Here is a 23,236-nt window from a genome sequence, read left to right as displayed (position 1 = left end):
CAGTGATCATCATTCATTGATCATGGCCTGCAATGGATCCTATGATCAACATAAAAACAGTCCTTAGCTTCACTGTTTCCTGTCCAGCAAATGCTAACTCATCTTCCCTCCTGTTCTCTTTCAGTATCAGCCTTATGACCTTTTTTTTTTTTGTTTTTGTTTTTTGTTTTTTTGTTGTTTTTTTTTTTTGTTTAAAAACAAAACTTATCTGTTTTCAGTGTGCATTTGTTTGTTGTACATACAAACATACATGTTTGTTGTACATGTTGTCAGGTAAAAAAATCTTTCAGTCTATACAGACAAAAGGAGAAATGTTCTCCACATCTTGTTTATTGTTCAGCAGTCAAGGAATTCACACTGCTGCTGATGGTTACTGCCAAAGTGTTACTGCTGCACTTTAGAAGGAACTAAACAGCAGCTTGCCTCCTTAAGAGATAATCTGAGACCAAAACATTTTGCACATAGTGATGGCCATCTGGTTTTGGCTGAAGATAAGAAATCAGATAGGTTTTGAGTAGTTTCCTTTTTAATTTTTCATTTTGAAATAGCTTAATTTGTCCTTCAGAAATAAATAAACATAAAGATGTCTTTTATTGTAGGCAATGCTGGGACGAGGGAATGGAGAGTCCTCAAGAAAGAAAGAAGAAGAGGAAGTACAGAGCAGGCACAGACTGATTCCTGTTGGAAGAAAGATTTATGAGTTCTACAATGCTCCCATCGTTAAATTTTGGTTCTACACAGTAAGATATCTTTTTGTCATATTGCTATTCCTTGGTGTTTCTGTGATTCTATCATTCTATGATTGGGCTGAATGGACAAGTACTGACATTGTACTGAGATCACACTGTGTATTTCTTTGAAAGTCTTCATCTGTCTGCATTGGAGGATTTATCCATAAAGTGCTTAATCTTTGTGATCATCTAGCACTTGCTAACGTAGGAGTTTTAAATTCAGGACACTTCATTCAGGAACTTAATGACTAAACATTCTGGATTATTCTTCAAGTACAAGTAGCTTCCAAGGAATTCCCAATAGGAGAATTCCCAATAGTAAGCACAACAGGAGGCTGATTTTAATCAGGGTATCAAATAAGATAATGATAAATGAAAATAAGAAACTGGTAGAGCATATCTTTCTTTGGAACATTTTTGCTTTGTTATTTTACTAGTCTGCAAATGTCTCTCTATAAATAAAATGTTGCTGTGATAGCCGCAAGATAACAAAGGTATGAATAGCAGTTAGGATATATTAAATTATGTCTAACCAGTCTAATTTCCCTGTGTTATAAAGAAGCAGACAATGCAGATGATACAGAAAATAAACAACTAAGGTAATATATTTTGACTATGGTAAGAAACTGTCAAAAACTTTTCTAGGTAATCTTATAGGTAAATTTATAATTGCCATACTGAAGTTAATACATGATACAAAGCTTTTCTGTGATTGGTCCTCAGGAATATATATGAATTACTTGCTATCCAGCTGGAGTCAAGGATTGGAAAGGATTCTGTTAGGGTCTCTCCTGCATCAGGTGCTGTCTGATATTTTCACTCGAAACTTTGATTATAAGGTTTTGCAAACAGCACTTTATATATTCTATATTATAGAAGGATGAGATCATCAGAAAGATAAACAAACACAGAAATTAATCTTTTCAACCTACTTCATTAAAGTATCGTAAGCCATTTCACTTTGTGCATCATGTGACAGATATGGACGGTTTGAAGGCCACACAAAAGAAAAGAAAATAAAAACATTATCCAGAGATTTGTAAAATACAAGTTAAGGGAAAAGACTTAAGGAAGTGGGGTTATTTTCTTTAGGAACAAAATATCTGCAGAAGTTCTGCCTTCAGATACATGTGAGTTGCTGAAAAGAGGAATAGAATAGAATGTTCTCCAAATTCTTGCTGAATAGGACTGCAGTTGTTGCAGTTGTTGCAGTTGTTGTTACCAACAGCCACTTGTTGGTAAGATGTTAGGAAACAGCTTTTAACTGTTCTGAGACATATTGTTATAAATTGTGTAAGGAAACAGTAGATTTTCCATTGTTAGTAATTTCTAAGTCTATCTTACCAAAACATATGTCCAATATGGCACACGGCAATAAATCCTGTGTTGGCAGTATGGAATTGGCTAGTTGATTTCTCGTGGCTCTTCCTAGTTAAATTTTCAGTCATTCTGCTGAATGCACAGCAAATCACAAAGAATGCATTTCTCCCGTTCCTTCTGAAGATGACTTAAAAGAAAAATTGCATTACTGAAATCCAAACAATATGTCTACAGACAGCAGGAACAACTTACATCTACAGAGATCAAACTGTGGTAGTCTGCTTATTCTAGCAAATAGTTCTAGTTTGGCAACTGGAGTTACTAGATGCTGAACTGCAGCCATTAAAGGTTAATCCACACAATGAATCTAGAAACTGCTCATCAGCAGCTTAGTCTCATTATCAATTGCAATATGTATTATGCATAACCAGAAAAGTCTTTTCACTGTAAACAGAAAGAAGCATCCTGGCTTTCTCTTTTATTTCAATTCTGAAATGGGAAAAAGAGATCAATATTGTGTTTCCATTTAGACCTGTTTCTACAGTTTTATGTCCTGAGGCTGATCTCATTCAAGGTCACTTATTGAAGGTGGATCTTGGCTGTCCTGTGTTTCAAGAGCAAATTAAGGTGCATTCTAGTTGTAGTTCTTGACCGCTTGTGTATACTGAAAAGCAAAAGGAAAATAACTCAGATGGGTGTTAGAATTGCACAGCCTATCTCCCATTTTGCAAGCACATAGACAGAAATGTTAATTCTAGATTTCAGAAGCAGTCCTAAAAGTCTTGCATCTCACAGCCCAAAATGCAAGGTGTGACTATGCTTTTATTGCATGTCATTTAAAATTGTTTGATTATTCTACATCTACCTATCTGCTATTATTCTATGTGTATCGATATCCACCTTCACTCTTAAAATACACAAGAGTGATTTAACTGTGGGGGGTTTTGAGTAAGAAATATTTTGTAAGTACTAAGAAAATTTATAAACAGCTTTTTGTCTTCCTCTCTGTCATGCAGTGGTTTCAGGGGTAAACAACTCTATTATCTTTTGTAACTGTTGCATTGTAAGGCTTGATTCACAGATTTCATCCCACAGACTACTCCAGAAGAGGAAGACTTTCTCCATTTATATGTAATCTTCAGATTGAGATGCTAACATGACCTTAGGGGCCACGTTTCTACTTCCTTGAGCAGTTAAAAAAGGCAATGAACCCCTAGTAAGAGTTGTCTTCAAAGCACGAGAACAGCTCTGCCCCAAGTTTTTCATCTTAGGACCACTTCACTTTTTGATCATGTAATTATTGCAATCAGTGAGAAAACTGGAGGGCAGTCTCACTCTTGAAGAACTCTCTTGCTGATGCAATTTCCAGATTTGTCCTTTATTGTAATGGGTACTCAAGCATACACAATACGACCGTGTACACATGAAGGTAGGGAGGAATTCATCCTAGAAACTTCTTTGCAGGTATTCTCCTGCTTAGTTTCCTACAGGGTAAAGATGGCAACCCCAAGCTCTGTGTAAAAGCAAGATTAAAAGGGTTCAGCTATTTGTATAGATTAGCACTTTCAAAAAATCTTGAGTACCATTGTTGGTATCTGTAATGAGGTTTGGCAACAGTGTGGGATTGGAAGTTGAATTTACAGATTTGGAGAGGGACAGGGAAGGTGTCACCTTTGTCAGAAGGGCTGATTTCTTGGGGTGAAAATGGTGTGGTTCTAGCATCACTTCATTCTTAAATTAAGATATAATTGTTTTATCAAGCAAAAAATTTCAATAATTTTCAGTAAATATGAATTGACAAAAAAATCAGTCACAACAAAAACTCAAACGAAACCCAATAAAAATTAAAAGCCTCTGCTTACACAGAGTTTCCTATTGTTTCTGTCACCTTAGTGTTCAGATTCTTTTAACAAATGCTCAGCAAGGGCTGCTGAGTCAGACCGAATTAATAAGATTGCTGTGAAGTGGTTATCAATCAGATCTAATAAACTTATTCTAAGAGGTATGTTGTGTGACACTGTCTTTTTTTCTTTTTTTTTCTTTTTCTTTTTTTTTTTTTTTTTTTTTTTTTTTTCAGTATGGTAGGTGTTGTTTCAGCTAGTGAGGCATGTACAGTTCTGCCCACCAAAACAGAGTTCCTGCTGACTAAGCTGATGGCCTAGATACTGACCTAAGTCAATACTGCTCTCAGTTTCCTTCAGGAGTGGTAAGGGAATACCAAGATAGTTCCAGACTATCCAGAGCTGCAATCTATCATCAGTTACAAACCAAAGGACCTACCCTAAAAGTCCCAAGCCTTTCTATGGCTGTTTCATCTGAAGTCTGATACTGAACGCTTAATAGTTGTGAGTAACATGCAATTGAGAAAGAAGAGCTGTACTGAGATACAGATGTATGCAATACATTTTCTGCAACAACAATTAAAATGTTATTGTATAGAACTGAGTCATCTTTTCTCTGATTTAAATTTGGCTTTAGATACATGCTCTTGTAGGGGTGCTGTTTGAAAGGCAAAGCAGGTAGGAAGTTGAATTCAGGCCAGCCCAGCTACAGAAACTCAGAATTGCTATAGCCCGCATTCCAGTGTGACACCTGGGCTTCTGTGAGTTCCATGATTTTGATGATTCAGTTTGCTCATCTTATCTGTCTTTGAACAACTATCTGACTATATTCAGAATGGATAAAGAAACCAGAGTCTTAATTTGTGCTTTCTATTGGATAAAAAATTAGGCCAGAAGAGGTAGATGTATTAGAGGGGGTGGTGAGGGGGGGGAAGGGAACAGGTGTTCTCTAAATCTTGCAGAAAATATAAGGCAAGTAATTGCTTGACTATGCATGGCTACTTGGTGCATCAGTGTGTTTAGGGGTAGCAGTGTTTGGGGAGGAATCATAGTGGAAACTAAGGCAGCAATGCGGTGTTTGGTGACATGTCTATCAATATCTGAAACTTTCTGAGTGCCAGGCAAGGATTGTGCAGAAAGGATGTAAGATGTCAGAGTGAGTCCAAGTTAAACAAACACGGAGAAGAAGCATAGAGGAGGTCTGCTAGAGGAGAAATGAGCGTTAGAAAGTAAATGAGGGAGGGAGAAGTACTCACATATGTAACTTAGTAAGTTATTGTTTGGTATTTTGCACTGTGGTATGTGACACAACTGTTGCTATGGGACAAGCTGAGGAGATTGCATTAATACAGTGGGTTTTTTTGGAGAGACAGATGTATCCAGAGAAGAGGATATTTGTGCATGTATTTTGCAAATTCCGCATTGTATGTGTTAATGCGAGCTTTTTTGGACAAACCTTTTTTGGACAGACTCTCTGATTCCTCTTTTGTCTATTTAAAGTTCTGGTTACACTGGAATTAAGAATATCAAATCATGTAAGAGGAACTGGCTTGGTTGTATGAATGTAATGACTCTTGATATTCATTTCATTTTGTTTCTTACAGCTGGCGTATATAGGCTACTTAATGCTGTTCAATTATATAGTGTTAGTGAAGATGGATCGCTGGCCATCCACACAGGAATGGATTGTCATCTCATACATTTTCACTCTGGGAATAGAGAAGATGAGAGAGGTAAAGTCACCCCAACCAGATAAGACAGCTCCTCTGAAGCATCTCCATGCCTTTCCCTGTAATCACATCACTGTCACCAGAGAGAGGAGCTCAGCACTACCCCTCTGCTCTCTGTGAGGAGGTGAAAGCCACCACGAGGCCTCCCCTTAACCTGCCCTGCTCTGGGCTGAACAAACCAAGGGACCTCAGCCACTCCTCATACGTACTCTTTCGACCCTTCACCATCTTTGTAGCACTCCTTTGGACACTCTTTAATAGTTTTATGTCCTTTTTTTTTTTTTTTTTTACCATGGTGCCAAAACTGCACACAGTACTCCAGATGGGGACACACTAGTGTGTTGTAGAGTGGGACAGTCCCTTCCCTCAGATGGCTGGCAGTGACATGCTTGATGCAGCCCAGGATACAGTTGGCGTACTTGGCTGCCTGTGCACACTGCTGGTTCATACTGAACTTGCTGTCAACCTAGACCCCTGAATCTACTTCAGCAAGGCTGCTCCCCAGTGTCTCATCTACCAGTCTGTATGTAGCTGGGGTTGCCCCTTCCTGGGTGCAGAATCTGGTACTTGCTCTTGATAAACTTCATGTGGTTGGTGATTGCCCAGCTCTCTAATCCATCTAGATGTCTTTGCAAGGCCTCTTTACCCCTGATGGAGTCAAGAGCTCCTCCCAATTTAGTTCCATCAGCAAACTTGCTCAAAACATGTTCTAGTCCTAGATCTAAGCCATTTTTGAAGGCATTAAAGAGAACAGTCCCTAAAATGGAGCACTGGGAAGCCCTCCTAGTGACCGTCTGTCAGGTCTATGTAACCCCATTTACTATACCCCCTCCTTGGGCCTGACCCATCAGCCAGTTGCTCACTCACAGCATTACATTTTTCTCTGTCAGTATGCTGGTTATTTTATCCATAAGAATATTGTGAGAAACAGTAGCTTCACTGAAATCCAAAAAGATTACATCAACTGGCTTCCCTTGGTCAACTAGATGGGTGACCTTGTCATAAAAGGAAATTAAAACAGTTAATCAGAACCTTCCCCTTGCGAACCTGTGTTTGCTGTGACCAGCAATCATATTGTCCTTCAGCTACTTTTCAGTAACTCGCACAACCTTATTCCATTTAAAAAGCAAGAGTGTCTTTCTTCTCTGTATAAAAACCTTTCTTCCATTGAATTTCTCTATTCAGATTTCTGCATGATGAGTGTTAAATAGCATTCACAAACCTTCTGATATATCTTTAAGCTTGGCCATTATCCTTGACAAGTTGGCCAGGAGCTGAAGTATGTTCTGGGGAGAGGGAAGGAAGATGCAGTATTATGGAATGGACACAGAGACATGGGAGTATGCCAAACAGAAAGTCTGCATCTGAATCCCCACCCCAGAGTTCATTTAAAATTCACAGTTGTTCTGTCTGCCTAAGTATCTCATGCAAAGGCCTGTAATAAAAATAGCTGTAACTGGGGGAAAAATTATATCCATGCTGAATGTTGCAGTATACTTCTAATAGGTTTTCCTCCTTTTAATTCTGAAATTTCTTGCTAATTATGTCAAGAAATAGAATGCATCTCCCTAAAGATGCTTAGCAAGCATGTAGAGCAGAGGGAACATTTAAATGTGGCACTCGATCTGCCAGCAGAGTGACAGTGCTCTGTTATCCCCTGCCCCTCATTGTATTTCCAACCCGCAGCTACAGCTGTGCCACTTCCACTTGGCCAAATGTGCATTTATTCCACAATGGCACTAGAGGCCAAATTCAGCCCTGATGTGAGTGGGTGTGAGTCCTGCTGACCTCAACTGAAACAGCACATTTGTACCCTTGGGCTGAATTTGTTGCCATCTACGTGTGCCCAGTCTGCAGCAAATGTTTTTGAGGACTAGAGGAAAAATGCTCCTGCAACAGCCACTTAGATTTCAAAGGTAGGTTTCAAACACCACGTGGCAAATTCTACTTTATAAACAAAAGAAGCGGAGGAAAACACATTAATTGTATGTGTCCTTCACTGACAGAAAGAAAAAGGAAGAGGGAGGTGGCAGCCACATGATGGCTCCGCAGCACTGATGGAATCAAGGCACCCCTGGCTCCACAGGCAGCAGGCTGCCGGCAGGAATCATGTGTGCCATTTATATCTCATCATTCAACCCAGATTCCCCTTTCCACAAAAGTTTATCAAAAACTTTTGTGGTAATGGATTTCTAAGCAGATGTTCATGGAAAAATGAGCCTGAAATTCATTCTGAAAATGAACTGTAAGAAAATTGTAAGAATGGCATTCCTCTCTTCAAGGAACTGTTTGAGTCTGCTCAAACGTTCTCGGGCTAAATATAGAAAATGAAAACAAACAGCTTGTTAACTAACTGAAAGCTAGGAATTATTCATAGAAATAATTTTAGGAATAGTTTCAACAGCAATTCAGGGGAACAATCAGCTCTCCCAAATGATCTTGCAAATAGAATGATGATAAATTCATGAGGTAAGATTAATTGTTTTTATGAATTGTATTCTCATCTGTGGAAATGAACTTCCAAAAACTGATCCAAAAAGGAGATAGTCTTTTACTGGATTTAATGCAAAATCAAGATCTTTATGGTCATAAATTATTTCTTCATAGTTTGATGGGCATCTTATAATATTTTTCTTTAAATCTAAAGGTTTTAACAGTGAATTTATCAATTAAATACCTTTGTTTTCCCCCTATTCCAAGAGTAACTAAGTTCAATAAGAAAAACAGAAAGTCATACCTATATTTCTTCTTTTGTGGGGATTTCAGAGGAACTGAAGTTTCCTTCCTTTTATTAACAAAAAATACATACTGTGTATATAGTTGCAGGGTTATGCTATACTTGAACTTCAAGCTTTCACAAAAGAAATCAGAGAATATATGAGGTATTTGTGTGTTAGGAGGCTATCAGATTTGATTTTGGCTTTTGTAGCACTTATCTGTTTACTTTAGCTTTAGTTCAGGCTTAAATTAAGACAACTCAGCTGGCTCCTCTCTATGTACTTTGTCCTTCAGATATTGATGTCGGAGCCTGGAAAACTGTTACAAAAAGTTAAAGTTTGGCTGCAGGAGTACTGGAATGTTACAGATCTCATAGCTATCCTCCTGTTCTCTGTTGGGATGGTCCTCCGTTTGCAAGATCTGCCACTTCGGAGCGATGGCCGGGTGATATACTGTGTGAACATCATTTACTGGTACATACGGTTGCTAGACATCTTCGGAGTAAACAAGTATTTGGGACCATATGTTATGATGATTGGAAAAATGGTAAGAAAATTTGGTCTATGACTTTTGTTTTTTGCAAGAATGTTCTTGATTCAGTGTGTTTGGATTTGGCAGTGAAATTGCTTTTTTTGTTTTACAGATTATTTCTGTATTTCCACGTAAACTAAAATTCAGGCCTTTCTCAGTTCAAACTGTGCAAACTTCCCAAAACTCTTCTTGTTCTGTTTGATGATGTAATGCTTTTCTTTCTTTCCCTCTTGAATACCAAAGCCCTTCTACAGCTTTGTGCTTCATTTGCAGTAAATACAAAGGGTACTACCTCTTAACTAATTGCAGATTTGTTGCAAACCCCTAATATGGTTAATGTTAAAAGAGAAAAAAAAATTCTGGACTTTGAGATTCTCAAAGAAATTGTGTTGTTGTAGGTGTGGTATGTTTAGAATCGTAATAGCTATGATTAAGACTGACCTTTCTATATTTTGTTCCATATCCACGTCCTTGCATTCTGCCTGTTCAGGTGAACCTCTGAGAGGTGAGAAATCCATGTGCCTAACTGCAGCTTCTGTCCCCTGGGCATATCACATCTATAGTGTGTGGCAGGAGTATTAATAATTTACATAATAGTAAGCTCATATAAAGGAAATCAAGCAATATTTAATGCTGGATGTATACATTTAGACTTTACATATATATATTTCAGCAGAAATGTTGCATTAAAACCGCTTTGCTTCTCAGAGTTAAAGAAGATGTCTGAGCCCATACAGAAGCACATGTACAGGCCCCTGATATTTGAGAACATGCATGTATAGTTATGGGTATAATATAGTAATGTCTCCTTTTTATTCCCATAGAAACTACAACAGATACAAAGAGCACAATAGCACTATTTGTTAGTCCAGATTCTCAGCTACAACACGCTATTTTGCAAGATAGTCATCACCATTAGCTATGCATTTTTGCCAGTGGTGAACAAAACCTGCATGCCACACTTTTAAAGACCACACTGTCACTGCCACTGCTGCCACTGCTGAAGCCATCCGCTGCCTCAGTGTGCCAAATGCCACTGTTTGGTCTCCATAAATGTATGGCAAGTGTCAGTGTATGCCAATGAGTGCTATTTTTTTCTGCATGGAAGAATTCAGTGACACCTTTGCTTCATCTACACTTCTGTGTCAGACACCATTTTGTCACACTGCCCCTCTGCTGCCATCTGCCCCACAGCAACAACATGGAATATTGGCAGGAAAGTTCAGCCTCTACTGCCATATCACCAGCATCCATCTCTACGGATGCTGTAAGCCAACATAATAAATGGGAGGCATTACTTCAGATTACCCCTCGTACACATTCGTGTCTTATGTACAGTTAGGCAGCTTTTGTTGTGTTAATCATTGCTGCCTCATGCATTCTAAGGTTGAAGATTTATTTTTAAAAAGCAGGATGGAATAATCCTTGAGGTCAGTATTCAGTAAAAAAAAAAAAAAAAAAAACAAGCAAATTGAATATTAAATGTTTTAAGTATAAATATTACTGTTGTCTTGTTGATACGTGGAAAATAATCAGCAAGTTCAAATAGGTCCTACATTGAGTTTGTTTTAACATAATCTATAAAATAAAGGTTCAGGCGCCATATTTATGGATATTTATTATTTTTATTATTATATATTTTTATTATATTTATTAGGAAAAGGGATATATGGATGCATGGGCTACAATTTCTTTTAAGTATTATGTTAGTCACTAGCCCAGTGCTTGTTTGCCATGGACATGATTTTGAAGTTTCCCACCTTCCTTCAATGAAGCCAACAAATAACTGTTGATGGGAAAAGCTTTGTAGAGCTCCAGAGCACAGCAGAGAAAACACTCCAGAGTTTTTGCTGTATATTACTGAAAAAGGACAGCAGGACAAGTGAAAAGACCAAAGTCACAAGGGAACCACTGCATTATTGTTTCTTTCTTTCCTGCCCTATTTGCACCATGTTCCTTCATCAGAGAATATGGTGGGAACTAGGGATTACACAGCACTCCATGTATAAAAGTCCTGAAAAAAAAAAAAAAAAAAAAAAAAATCTATACTTCTGTTGTGCAGTAATTTTCACAAGTGCCATGAAAAAAAGTTTCAGAGATGTGGTGGTAGCAAAGGCCATTCAAAAGCCAGTTCGATATTAAATAGATTGGCCATGGATAACAACCATAGAGTTATGGAGGGCTGATAGGAGCACAGCTTCCCCAGTAGCATAAACAGTGTTGGGTTTTTTTGTTTTGTTTTTTCCCATGGCCAGCACAGAAGGGAAACGGTTGAAAACAGCAAAATAAAATATTTTCCATCCCTTTGTGATTCTCACATGTGTACAATGAATTAAGCTTTGCTCCACTTTCACTGGAAAACAATGTAGGAAAATCATTAGCCCCTGTAGGTTTGAGTACCCACTCAGAGGATTTTGAATTCAGCTACCAGAGTACTGTGAAGGTGTGGGCATCTGTAAAGGAGGGAAGTTGTTTCATTTTATGCCTTCCTGTTATTTGATTTCCATACCTCATCCAATTTTCCATGCACTCAGCAACTCTGATACATGTACTTTGCCCACACATGCAATGCCCAGCTGGTTTGAGTTACATAAATTTGCCCCTCACATCTGTTTTCTGGCCAGCTTATTCCCATGTGCAATGGCCAATCCATTTATAACATGCACGGACTTCCCTGGGAGTTGCACCTGCTCATTCCAGGCTGCGCTGCCTATTTTTAAATCACATGCCCATCTACTCCTTGGGTTCTTTTTCATCATCTTGCAAGTACCATTCAGTACTGTGAGGACAATCAATTTCTACATATTTCTACAGAGTAAGCCTATCACAGCTATACTTATACTATACTTATAGCTGTGATAGGCTTACTTAATACTTAATGCAATCCACAGACTGAGCTTGTATGCCGGGCTTTTGTTTGGACAAATTTTAGACTCAGGAGAGAACAGATGATTCTTTCAATCTTTCCAGTATTCAGCAACTTTCCCTTCACCTGCCTCTCCATTGCACCCAATACAACAGCTGAAATAGGTTTTGCCTCTGGGCTTTATGAACAAATATGCAAAGGGCAGGAATGGGCTTCAGAGGTTTAAAAGTAAAGATGGAGAGAGGAGGAGAAAGCTGAATGGACAAGTTTATTATTGTCAACTAATTTCAGTTGCAGTATGTGCTTATTATACTGTGCTCTTCTAATCTCTGCATGACAGTATATTTACTTCACTTCTATTTGGGAATGAAGTGCAATCACTGTGTCATGCCAAGAGACTCAGAAGTATATCAGTTCCCTTCCAGTGCGGGAATGTCTACAGTTTTTGGATTCCTTGGGAAAAAATAAAAATAAAAAAAGAAAATTAAAAAATCTTAAAAAGGAGAATTAGAGACAACTTGTTAATAAAACTACACCAAACAATCCCATTTTTTTCACTTTTTAAAATAGTTGACTAGAATTTTCTTTCAGAATCACTGAGAAGAACATTGCCTTGTTAAAACAAGAGTTGTAATTTCACCCTGCAGGCCAAAGGGCTTTACACACTGCCCATTACAGTCAGTGGAAACTCACACATCTAACTCACCAGAGTTTGAGATAGTGAAGGTTTTAAGAAATAACACACTGATGGACTGAAGGAGGGGAAAAGATAATAAACTGCTTGAAAAGAGAGTAACACTGAAAAATTAATGTCTTGTGATCTGAGTTCAAACCTGTGTGATTCCATCTCAAAAAACTCTGGAATCGAGTAAGAAATTTTCTTAAATTTCCAACAAATAATTGTTATGTTTACTAAATCATAGTATCATAGTATCGTGCGAGTTGGAAGGGACCTTAGAGATCATCGAGTCCAACTCCCGGGTTTCGAGCCCCCTGTGTAGCGAAGCGGCACTTCTACCCCTGCGCCACAGGGGGGATTCGAACCCGGGCCCTCCGGTGCCGCAAGCAGCAGCTTAAACCACTGCGCCACTGGGGGCACACTGCGCCACTGGGGGCACACTAAATCTTTTTACATCATACATTTCAACCTGAAAACATCAGACAAGATGGGAGGATACAGGTTTCATCTCCATATTTCTTTGCAGAAGACAGTAAGAACTAAGTGTAATTACACAGCTGCCCATTTCAGGTTGCTGTCTGAGATATAATCATCTGGAATTCCTCTTCAGTCAGGTTTTCTTGAAAGATTAATGCCCTGAATAACATAGGAACGTTCATGATTCATATTTCTTTAAGGCATTTGTTTTCCTCTCTCATCTCCCTACTTGTGTGTTTTGTTTTGTTGTTTGTTTTTTTTCTTTTCTTTCTGTCTTTCATTCCTGCATTTTTTAAAGTACCTCAACAATTTCCTTTTTACCTGCTTCTCTTCAACTTCCCCAGTTCCTCCTTTCTGGTTCCTTAAGGCTCTCCCTGTCCTGTAGGTCTCTTTCTCTCCAGTCTCTCTCTTAGTATGAGAATAACCCTTCCTGTTTACTCCTGTGTATCCCTCTTTTCTCTATTGGGCCTTCTAGTGTTACTTCAGACTCCTGTCTCCCTCCCTGTGCTTTAGAGCCAAAGAACCCCCACAGCAGCAGATCCATCTGCTGGAAGAATCCCCCACCTCATCCACCAGCTCTTGAAATGAGCCAGCCTGCTCTCATGCTGCAGCAGGCCCAGAATGGGGCTGCCAAGCCACCACCACAAAAGATGCACGTGGGTTGCACACCTGCCTGCCCTGCAAAGCACTCAGAATGCAGCTGTGCCAGAAAACACAGGCTGAAGAGTTTAGGACTCAAGGTTTAGGGCTCTTGGGGTTGAACTATGGCTGGAGACAAAAGTTACTTCCACAACTGTGAAAAAAAAGCTCTGCTCTGACACGTATTATAACTGTGTAACCACAGCTTCTTGAGGTGTCTTAGCAAAGGCATTACAGGACTCACATTTTTTTCACAGTCAGTAGGTCCTATCTGTTCTGTACCTGTTTGCTGACCAGGGTTCTCACTTTGCCCAGCCCTCTGGAGGGCCTTACTAATACTGCCAGCACAGCTGCTCTTCTAATCTTCAGCTTCCACACACAACCTCCTAGGACTGATGTCCCACTTTTTCCAGGAACATTGAATGGGCAGACACTTTTTGCTGGCACTAATTAAAGTTGTGCATGTGCTAATGATGTATTCAGCAATGCACAAGAATAGGTCTGAGTGTCTATGTTAGATGCAATATTTTTTAGTTTTTTTTTCTGGTAATATGGCATTTGTCAGGCCCCACCACCAGGCAGGTTTTTCATCCAGCCTGTATCACAGCTTTCCTTTCTCACTGGTTGCCACTGTGGTGTCCCTTATGTTGCGATAACAGGCTGTTCTGCCACCCGTTACTCCTTATGTTAGATGCAGCTTCCTTCCTTTGCACCGAGACAATGAGTACCAGAAAATAAAATAATCCATTTCAGCCCTTTTGTTTTAGTACAGTTGTCAGTAGGCGCTTACAAACAATACATCATCTTGCAACCCTTACTCTGACCAGGCTATTGATGCCAGTGAAGCTGTATTATTGTTCAGGCAACTGGTGTGACCAGATGGTAGTTTGTGTTTTCAAGTCTATTCATAAAATTTAAGTTGCTTGTGAAAGCAACAGTGGTCAAAACCAGGGGCACAAGAATACAATTTTCCTTCTTCGAAAATGAAATGCTATGTGTAACAGTGAGAAGAAATTGTTTCTGAAAATTCTATTTTTAACGTTTAAACTTTTTTTTTTTTTTTTTTTTTTCAGCACAGAATAATGGAAATATGGACAAATACATTTAACTCTTGTCCCTTCTCTCTCTTTCTCTTTCCCTCTCTTGACATTCAGATGATAGATATGATGTATTTTGTCATCATCATGTTGGTGGTTCTGATGAGCTTCGGTGTTGCAAGACAAGCTATTCTCTTCCCCAATGAGGAGCCTTCATGGAAGCTGGCAAAAAACATTTTTTACATGCCTTATTGGATGATCTATGGGGAAGTGTTTGCAGACCAGATAGACCGTAAGCAAGTTTATGATTCTCATACACCAAAGTCAGGTATCCAACTTTGATCAGATGATGTCCTACCAGATTATGTGTATGTGCTCAATAAATGGCTCAGGATAGAGGACCCTTCATCACAAAGAAATGTTGCAGAATATTTTTACAGATAATACTGGGTTGTCAATTATAGAACCTACTCCTAGCATCACTTTGCAACAATTTAACGAAAAATCTGTAGTGCCAAATTATATTGCAAATCAATAACATTTTAAATGTTTCCTTTTCACTTGTTGGATAGTGGGGATGCCCTCCCAGATATCTGTGATGAGTTCTTTGGTATATTTGAGACATAAAATATGTCTTCATTTATTTTCATCCATTTGTTTGATTTTAGACCTAAAGGCTTTTTACCTAACTTCATACTGAGCATCAAATCTAATGTATAAGATTAGATCTTCAGTTCCTGCACCTCACAAGAACTAATTCGTTATGTTTTCTTTTCCCTGTTACCTACCCACTGCCACCACCCTGATGCTAAACCGAATAATGCAACTCTTTGGGGAGAGCAGATAAATAATTTTGCTTTACTTATTTACTGGAAGGCAAGAGCATGCTCACATCAGTGTGAGCAGAACAACAGCCAATACTTCATATGCTATCTCCTCAGGATTCATTTGGCTGGTGATCAGTAAATGCCAGTTTTCTGTCAAAGATAAACCTCCTGGTGCTGCCCGGTGTGTTATGCCAAAGGAGAGGGGTGGTCATGAGAAATGAGGCAGTAGATGACGAATGGAACAAAGTGTCAGTCTACCAGTAACAAACACCAACACATAACTGATGTTCATCATTCTTACCTAAATTTGTGTAAATCTCAGCATTTAGAAGCATCTCTTCCAGCAGCAAATGGCAGCCATTAAAACTCTATTTAAAGTACTTGTTTTTCTCCTATGCACCATCTTAGAAAAGTGCAGTGTTTTCTTAATTTATCTCCTTTCCATTATTGATAAAGTTTGAATGGAAAAAATGTGTTGATTTTTTTCCAAACTGGTTAATGTAATAAACCTGCCTGTACCAACATGAATTACCCCAGATTACTCAGTTCAAGATGGACAGAGGTGTACGTATCACATGTCTAATAATTCAGCAGTTTCATGTTAGTGTATTTTTCATGGATAGCACTGAATCACTACTGTGGATGCAGATGAAGCCTCTTTTTTATGATCACTTCAACACTTTGTTGTCAGAGGCAGCATGACATGCACAGAAGCATAAAAGTACCTAAAACCAAAAGGCTTCTCCCTGAGTTTAGCTTCTCACCTAATCCCCTCATTTTTATCCCTTTTCCTTTTCTTTTCTTTGTAAAAATTCATTTCATTCCAAAGACATTATAGTTGGGGGCTTAAAACTTCGCCCTGTACCAAAGGCATAAGACAGTAATAACAGTTTATCCTTTAAAGCTGTGACTCCCATGCACAAGCAGAATTCTGTCTGTCCCTCTACAAGCGGCCATTTATTGATGTTGTACTAAGTAACTACCATAGTGCAACAAATATGGCAATTGGCTGAATAAGCAGTTCTTGGTTTGTTTTTTTTTTTAATGAAGTGCTGATTATAGTTTAGAACCCCAAAACCTAAGAAACTAAAGTGTCTTTGAATGAAGTGTGGTTTTTAAGTATAAAAAGAGGGTGGCAGGCTCCATACCCTTGCACAAGGATTTAGGGGTGGTCTTGTATGTTATTCAGAAGCACAACATTCAAACCTTGGAAAAAGATGCAAGATAATTACTTCTGAGACTTAGGGAAAGCAAAATTCCCAGTGGTTTCAACCCCAACTCTAAGTGTAGATGTGTTGTTCTTATGTCTTTGTCAAGGAAACTAGGAGTTGCAGTGGAAGTGGTGATGCCAGAATGAAAAGCAGCACCTAGTTCCTCCTTCCTGAGAGACAGATGACGCAGGGAATTAGAATCTGCCACTCTTTCAGCAAAATTTTGTGCAATATGTCATGTTTGTCTGAGGCTTGGTTGTCTCAAAAAATTATACCACTGGAATAGACTGGGAGCACGAGCAAATGCTGGTGATGTTAGTTAATCAAAATTACCTGATTGGCACACAAAAATTTTTATTAGGATGGTTGCACTTTTTTTCACTGTTTAAAAATCTGTTGTTATCAGTTTTCCAAGTTGTTCTAAGCTAAATCAGCCACTGTGTTCATGTTAGAGTACTACAGTATTTGTACTTTCTCAAGTAAGACAAAAATTGTTATGCTGAATCTAAACTATACTTGAATGTATAGCTTGAAGCAGATTATTATCATTCTTGCTGCTATAGCAAATCTAAAGAATTTTTCATTTGTGATATTCTCTATATTGTTGTGCTTAATATTGAAATATTATGCAAAAATGCTAACCTTGGAAGTGCGTATACTTTTAAACCACGGTCCTGGAGATTATCCTAGTCTTTCTGAGAAATGTACAAAAAGCAAACAAACAAACAAAAAACAGTATGTTTCTGTACAATTTCTGTCTTTGTTTTCTTTCACATTCTGCTGTATTGTGAAGCATACCATTAAGGTTAATCAGATGCAATGTATCAGTACATTTCATCAGCTGGAAGCCTGTCCATTCAGTGTGTCTGGTCTGATTTTTATCTGAACCCTCTACACTGTTAAAACATTAACTAGATTTTTCTCTAAAATAATGCATTCCTTGTACACTTACACGTTTTACCCATTCCATCTGTATTCATCTCATATTTAAAATGCATATGTTAATTGGAGTGTGCATTAGTGTCTTGTTGGCATGTGATCCCACCGTCAACTCAAAAGTGAGGACAGAATTACGTCCTCACTTCTGGGAGCAATGAGTGTGCTATTCAGTGGTATGGTTTATTATCAGTGGTGTACACAGGCACAGTATTCCTACAAATTCCTGACTATCGACCAGTCATATTAAAAAATAATAATAATAAATGTCGAACTTAGGCAAATTCAACAACAAAAAAGAGAAAAAAAAAAAGAAAAAAAAAAAAAAGGTAGAACCACTGTCAAAGTAGTTTCCTCTTGGACTGAAAGTTCATCACAGCTGTATTAGCTCAGGGTGGGAGAGGGGATCTGAATCAGGAAATGGTGATGGCTTCTGGAATTGTCTGGCTGTCTCACTTTTAGGCTGTCTTCTTAGTGAGGCACACCACTATGCTGCCTCATGGGATCCAGATAATTTTGTGAACACCTGTGTGGGAGAAAACCCACAAATGCTGTAAAATCTCACCCTCACTTAGTCATTTTGCTGTCAACAGTAACCAAAAACTTCTGGACATTAACGTCACACTCAAAGGACTCTGTTTTCACCTTTTCACTCTGTCTGCCCATGCAGAATAACAGAATCAGATAGAAATACTGAAGAGGAAAAGATTATTCCAGGGAGTGAGTTTGCTTGGTTGAAAACATAGATGACAGAAATGTCAACATGAGAAATGGGGGCCACCTGGAGAAAATCAGCAGTAGACTACATTTTCTTATATTCAGAATGTGTATTCAGAATTTTCTTATATTCAGAATGTGTAGCAACTAAGCGTGCTGTTAGCCAGCCTCGATTCAGGTTAGATTTTTCTCTCTTGGGGTTTTGGGTTCTCCTTCAGATTTGCCTGTTGTCTCATGTCAGACTTGCATCTGTATTTTCTTTCCAGCTGACAGCATTTCAAGTGCCATCTGGAATGTGAGGATCAGTCTGACTTGTGTTTGTCCCATGTACCTCATTGAAAAAACCCATATATTTGAAGATAAGATGGGGCTTCCCTTTCCTTCTTGCTTGTATTGGAGCAATGCCGAGTAACCAGAATACCACAGTTCTAGTAGAATATGAAAGACACGTTATTATGCATAGGTTTCAACTGTTCTTGAACTTAAGAGGAAAAATATAATTAATATGAAAGACCTTTATTTAAATTTCTTAAATTTCATAGACTCCTAGAATTTCAGTTCTCAAAGGTTTCTTACCATAAGTGAGAATTTTATACTAAATTCTATACAATCTTTAAGTTTCCATCCTTTGTTTCTCTCTGCAGGAGCTTTGTGTAAGAGTTGTCATTTGCGTGGATCATTCTGGAATTAGAAGTATCAGAGCAGCTTTGTGCAAATGGAATAAATCGTGCCTTTTTTTTTCTTTTCTTTTCTTTTTTCATCTCTGTTGAGACTCTGTAGCGCAGGCAATATTTTTAGCCCTCTTAGACAAAGGCAGAGGATAATATTTTGTACAGCCTACACACCATTTTGAGAGTCTCTCTGGCCTGAGCTGCAGCAGTCTTCCCCTTCCTAGCACTCCTCTGAGGTTCCATTTGTTTGGATGTTTTGATGCAGGGAGTAGGAGGGAGAAAGCACAAGAGAGAGCAAGAAAAGTAAAGAGATTTACTATACATTATAATCAAAATACCATGAGATAGGAGAGATGTTTTGGTGTCATTGCAATGTGGCTGAAAGCAAGAAGCAATTTATAAGGTCACAATGCCATAGTTAAAGTGACTTTCTTGAAATAATGAGACACTTTACAGTTCCCTGGATGCTGACAAAGAGAGTAATGATACGAAATTCAGAGTTCCCAGAGTTCAGTATTTTGTCTGCCAGTGAAGAACTGGGGAGCCCTGGGCTCTCTTAGCCTTATTTCAGCATTTACTGACTTGGCAAGATAGTAAGCTAGCTTAGACATATGAATAAAAAATTATAAAATGCTTTCACATCCTTTGGGTTCATGCATATCAAAATTGGAAGTATCTATCTACTTGTAAGAAGGATGATGAAAGCACATTTTAAATGCCCAGACTTTAAAAAATAAAAATAAAATTGGCAGGGGTTAATTTGTTATTTGCACTTACTGGTTTCTGTATTCTGAAGAACTGTGATCATATTAGCCCATTCAGAAGTTTCTGCGATTTCAAAATGAAATTCTAGTGTGAAAGTGGTATCCATTTTTACATGAAAAGTTTCCATTGAAGGTAAAAAGCTATTTGGTACAAGGACTGTTCAGTTACACACTTTCCTCTCTCCATTATTTACCACTACCACTTCGGAAGGCTGCAGCTGGGGAAAGAGTCATGCCACAAAAATTTGCGAGTGTTGTTGCTCAAGCCCTCCACCCAATGCACAGACCACACCACAGTGCCCATGTGGTGAGAGTGATTACACCAGGGAAGCAAATCTTTCCCAAGCTTTGCTATTTCTGTTGTCTGAAGCACACAGATATATGGGCAGCTGCTTTTTGCTTTGCACCAGTTTGCTGGCCAGGAAAGAGGAAGGGTTAGGTATGTAGCAGGAAAGGCCGACACAGGAAACTGTAAAGAGGAGCCAGGAAGGAAAAATAAGCATAGGGGCAGACTATGAAATGGGAAACAAAAGATACAGAAATTATGTAAAACCACAGATGTCAGGGTGCAGTATTTGAAAACTGGGTGAATCTAATACATGGAACTGAAGTTAAAATTCCAACCAGTTGCCATTTTTTTCTAAAGCCTGATGTCGGAGCATAGTGGCTTACCTACATCCATGACCTGTAGGTATCAGTCTGCCTGGGGTTTTCAGTTACCTGGAGCATGTATGTAGTTATACTAGCAGAGTTTCTTTTAATAAACCATTTTACCAGAGCTAAGTACTCAACATTTTGTTTTATTTTGTTTTGTTTTGTTGGTTTTTGTTTTGTTTGTTTGTTGTTTTTTTGTTTGTTTGTTTGTTTTTGGTTTTTTTGCTAGAGCAGGGCTATAATGTAAAAAGACAGGAATGTATTTCCATACGTGTTAAAACCATTCTTTGAAAAACTTTGTCATCACGGTATGTTATTGTACATACTATAAAAATCCTGCATTTCTCAAAACACAAACTCATCAAGTAGAATTCTAGTTTCTTAAATGTAAACAAGCATCTTCATTATCAAAAAAGAATATCATTGCTATTCTTTGCCTCCTGCCAGGTTCTTCTCCTAACAAAGAGAGAAACTTCTATTTCTTCTTTTCTGGGAATATTTGTTTTTAACAGTTTCTTTAATGGTGGGAAAACTGTACTTTAAAATTAATATTATAATTTAAAGATGAAGTAAGGTATTCATTTCAGTCATATGCATTAGATCATAGGCTTCAGCATTTTGGGCATGTATCATACATTTTCTTATGCAGCTAAGATTTGAAGATTGAGTGTCAGCTCAGATCTCCATGAAGTAAGGCATGAGATTAGTACTTGGCTGTTACAACTGTTTCTCCAACAGGACTGACAAGAGAGAAAAATTTAACAAACCCACAGAATAAGCTGAACACTGATCAATGAACAGAAAAGATGATGAAGGCTTGTCTGTATAGAAAGCCTTTTGTGGCCATCGCTGTGTGGTATAAACTAACAGGGATGCATTAGTGGCATCCTGAAACCCCAGTGTGGGCCAAGTTGGATGAATCATTTCTGTCTTAACAGCTGTGGAGAGAGAGTTTTATAGATGATTTTTTTTTATTATTATTATTTTTTAATCTGAATTTGGAGTAATAAAATATATCTGGACTTTAGGCTGAGCTCTTTAAACCTTTGATCTAAAATTTAAAATATGTTTTTCAGAATATTTTCTCATCACTACGAAAGACATTATTTGTTCTCTGACCTCTGATTTAGCATACGGAAAGACTATAGGTTTCATCAGCTTCTAAAGTGATTGCTGCATTCTTGTTAAAATCATTGACAGGTTGTGGTACTGTGAGCTAATGTTTCCACATGAACAGAAGTGCCTCACTTTGAGTGCCAATACCATGTCAGTTATCACAGCTGGATGAAGGCTGAGTGAACTTTGCCCAAGAAATCTAGCAGTATTTTGTATGTCTAAATGAATCAACAGAATCACAGGCATTGGAAGGGGCCTCTAGAGATGATTGTGTCCAACCCCCTGCTAATGCAGGTTCTCTAAAGCAGGTGGCTCTGGAAAGCATCCACGTGGGTTTTGAATATCTCCAGAGGAGACCCCACAGCCTCTCTGGGCAGCCTGTTCCAGAGTTCTGTCAGCCTCATAGTAAAGAAGTTCTCCCTCATATTTGCAGGGAACTTCCTGTTGCTGAGCAGCACTGAAAAGAGCCTGGCTCCATCCATGTGACATCCACTGTTTAGTCATGTATCATCATGGATAAGATCCCCTCACAGTCTTCTTTTCTCCAGAGCAACAGATGCGTGTTACTCCAACTTTTCTCATACAACATACCTCAGGCACCTCATCATCTTTGTAGTCCCCTGCAGAACTCTGGAAGTTCCCTGTCTGGAAGCCACTGGTTGGAGCAGAGCAGGAAGCACAAAAAACATCTGGGGGAGAAACAGGTGGCAACTCAGCTGCCTACATGTCCCATTACCGTGTACAGTAAAGACTTCATAATTTCCCCCTCAGTTTCTAAGACTGTGGTTAAAAGTCCATATTAGGAATGTAGTCAAAAGTCCATATTTGCAAACAGCCATTATGAATACTTTCCAGAGAGGCTCTGAGCAGTGAGCCCACCAGAGTATGTGTAATTTTTAATTTTCATGTATTTCTTTTTTCTTTACACTGTTTTTCAGATCTCTATTGAAAGAAAAATAAAAAATTACAAAAAAGAATAAATTTTCACCATTAAAAAAAAAAAAAAAGCTAGCTTTTTTGCAGGATTAAGCATTTGATCGTTTCATTGGCACAGCCACAAATTACTACAGAGCCCTAAGATATTTTAGCTATATGGAACAGGCAGCTTACTCACAAAGATGAATGTCTTGAAATTTCAGAGTGGAATATCTTGATATTCATGGCAGATAGATAACACACAGCATCAAAAACTTCAGATTGTAAAATCTGTGATAAATTTGACAAGCATGTGATCACCACCACCTATAGCAAGTGCAGATTTCTTGGGGGGGAGCATCAGTGCTACTGTTTGGAAGATATTGCTTTGGCAGGCAGACCTTCATAAATATTTAAATATTTCTGTATAAAGCAGTGAAAAAAATAAGATTCATTCCTGTTTTGCTCTTTTGCATTTTTGTTCCCAGCTCCTTGTGGTCAAAATGAAACTCGAGAAGATGGCAAGATAATCCAGCTGCCTCCTTGCAAGACAGGAGCATGGATCGTTCCTGCCATCATGGCCTGTTACCTCTTGGTTGCAAACATCCTTTTGGTGAACCTCCTGATTGCTGTTTTCAAGTGAGTGACACATTGCAAAGAATGGATTTGGGGAGGGCAGGGGCATTATTTGTGGTGCTAGAAAGCAGCTGAGCTTCTGACTCTAATAAGAGCCATTTTTCAGAGGATATGAGAGTGAGAAGGTATAAAGTAGTAGCTTGTCTCCAGGGAATGAGGGAAATGCCAAGTTTTTCACATTGTCTCATTTCCAAGGACAGACACCTGATGAGAGAGAGAG

The 23,236-nt window shown here is 38.5% G+C and overlaps 1 protein-coding gene across 4 annotated transcripts in view; it reads left to right on the top strand.

Annotated features, from left to right (window-relative positions):
- The window catches only part of TRPM3 (transient receptor potential cation channel subfamily M member 3), a 123,658-nt gene that overhangs the window by 88,450 nt on the left and 11,972 nt on the right, over positions 1-23,236 (top strand). For all 4 annotated transcript variants that reach the window (XM_072360616.1, XM_072360614.1, XM_072360617.1 and 1 more), the window contains 5 exons: positions 600-740; positions 5,497-5,625; positions 8,635-8,886; positions 14,687-14,861; positions 22,869-23,019. In XM_072360616.1, the coding sequence (XP_072216717.1) occupies positions 600-740; positions 5,497-5,625; positions 8,635-8,886; positions 14,687-14,861; positions 22,869-23,019 (848 nt within the window). The remainder of the gene's footprint in view (positions 1-599; positions 741-5,496; positions 5,626-8,634; positions 8,887-14,686; positions 14,862-22,868; positions 23,020-23,236) is intronic.

The sequence above is a fragment of the Excalfactoria chinensis genome, chromosome Z (genome assembly GCF_039878825.1).
Source record: "Excalfactoria chinensis isolate bCotChi1 chromosome Z, bCotChi1.hap2, whole genome shotgun sequence".
Taxonomy (NCBI): Eukaryota; Metazoa; Chordata; class Aves; order Galliformes; family Phasianidae; genus Excalfactoria; species Excalfactoria chinensis.
This window is presented reverse-complemented; position numbering and strand designations above follow the sequence as displayed.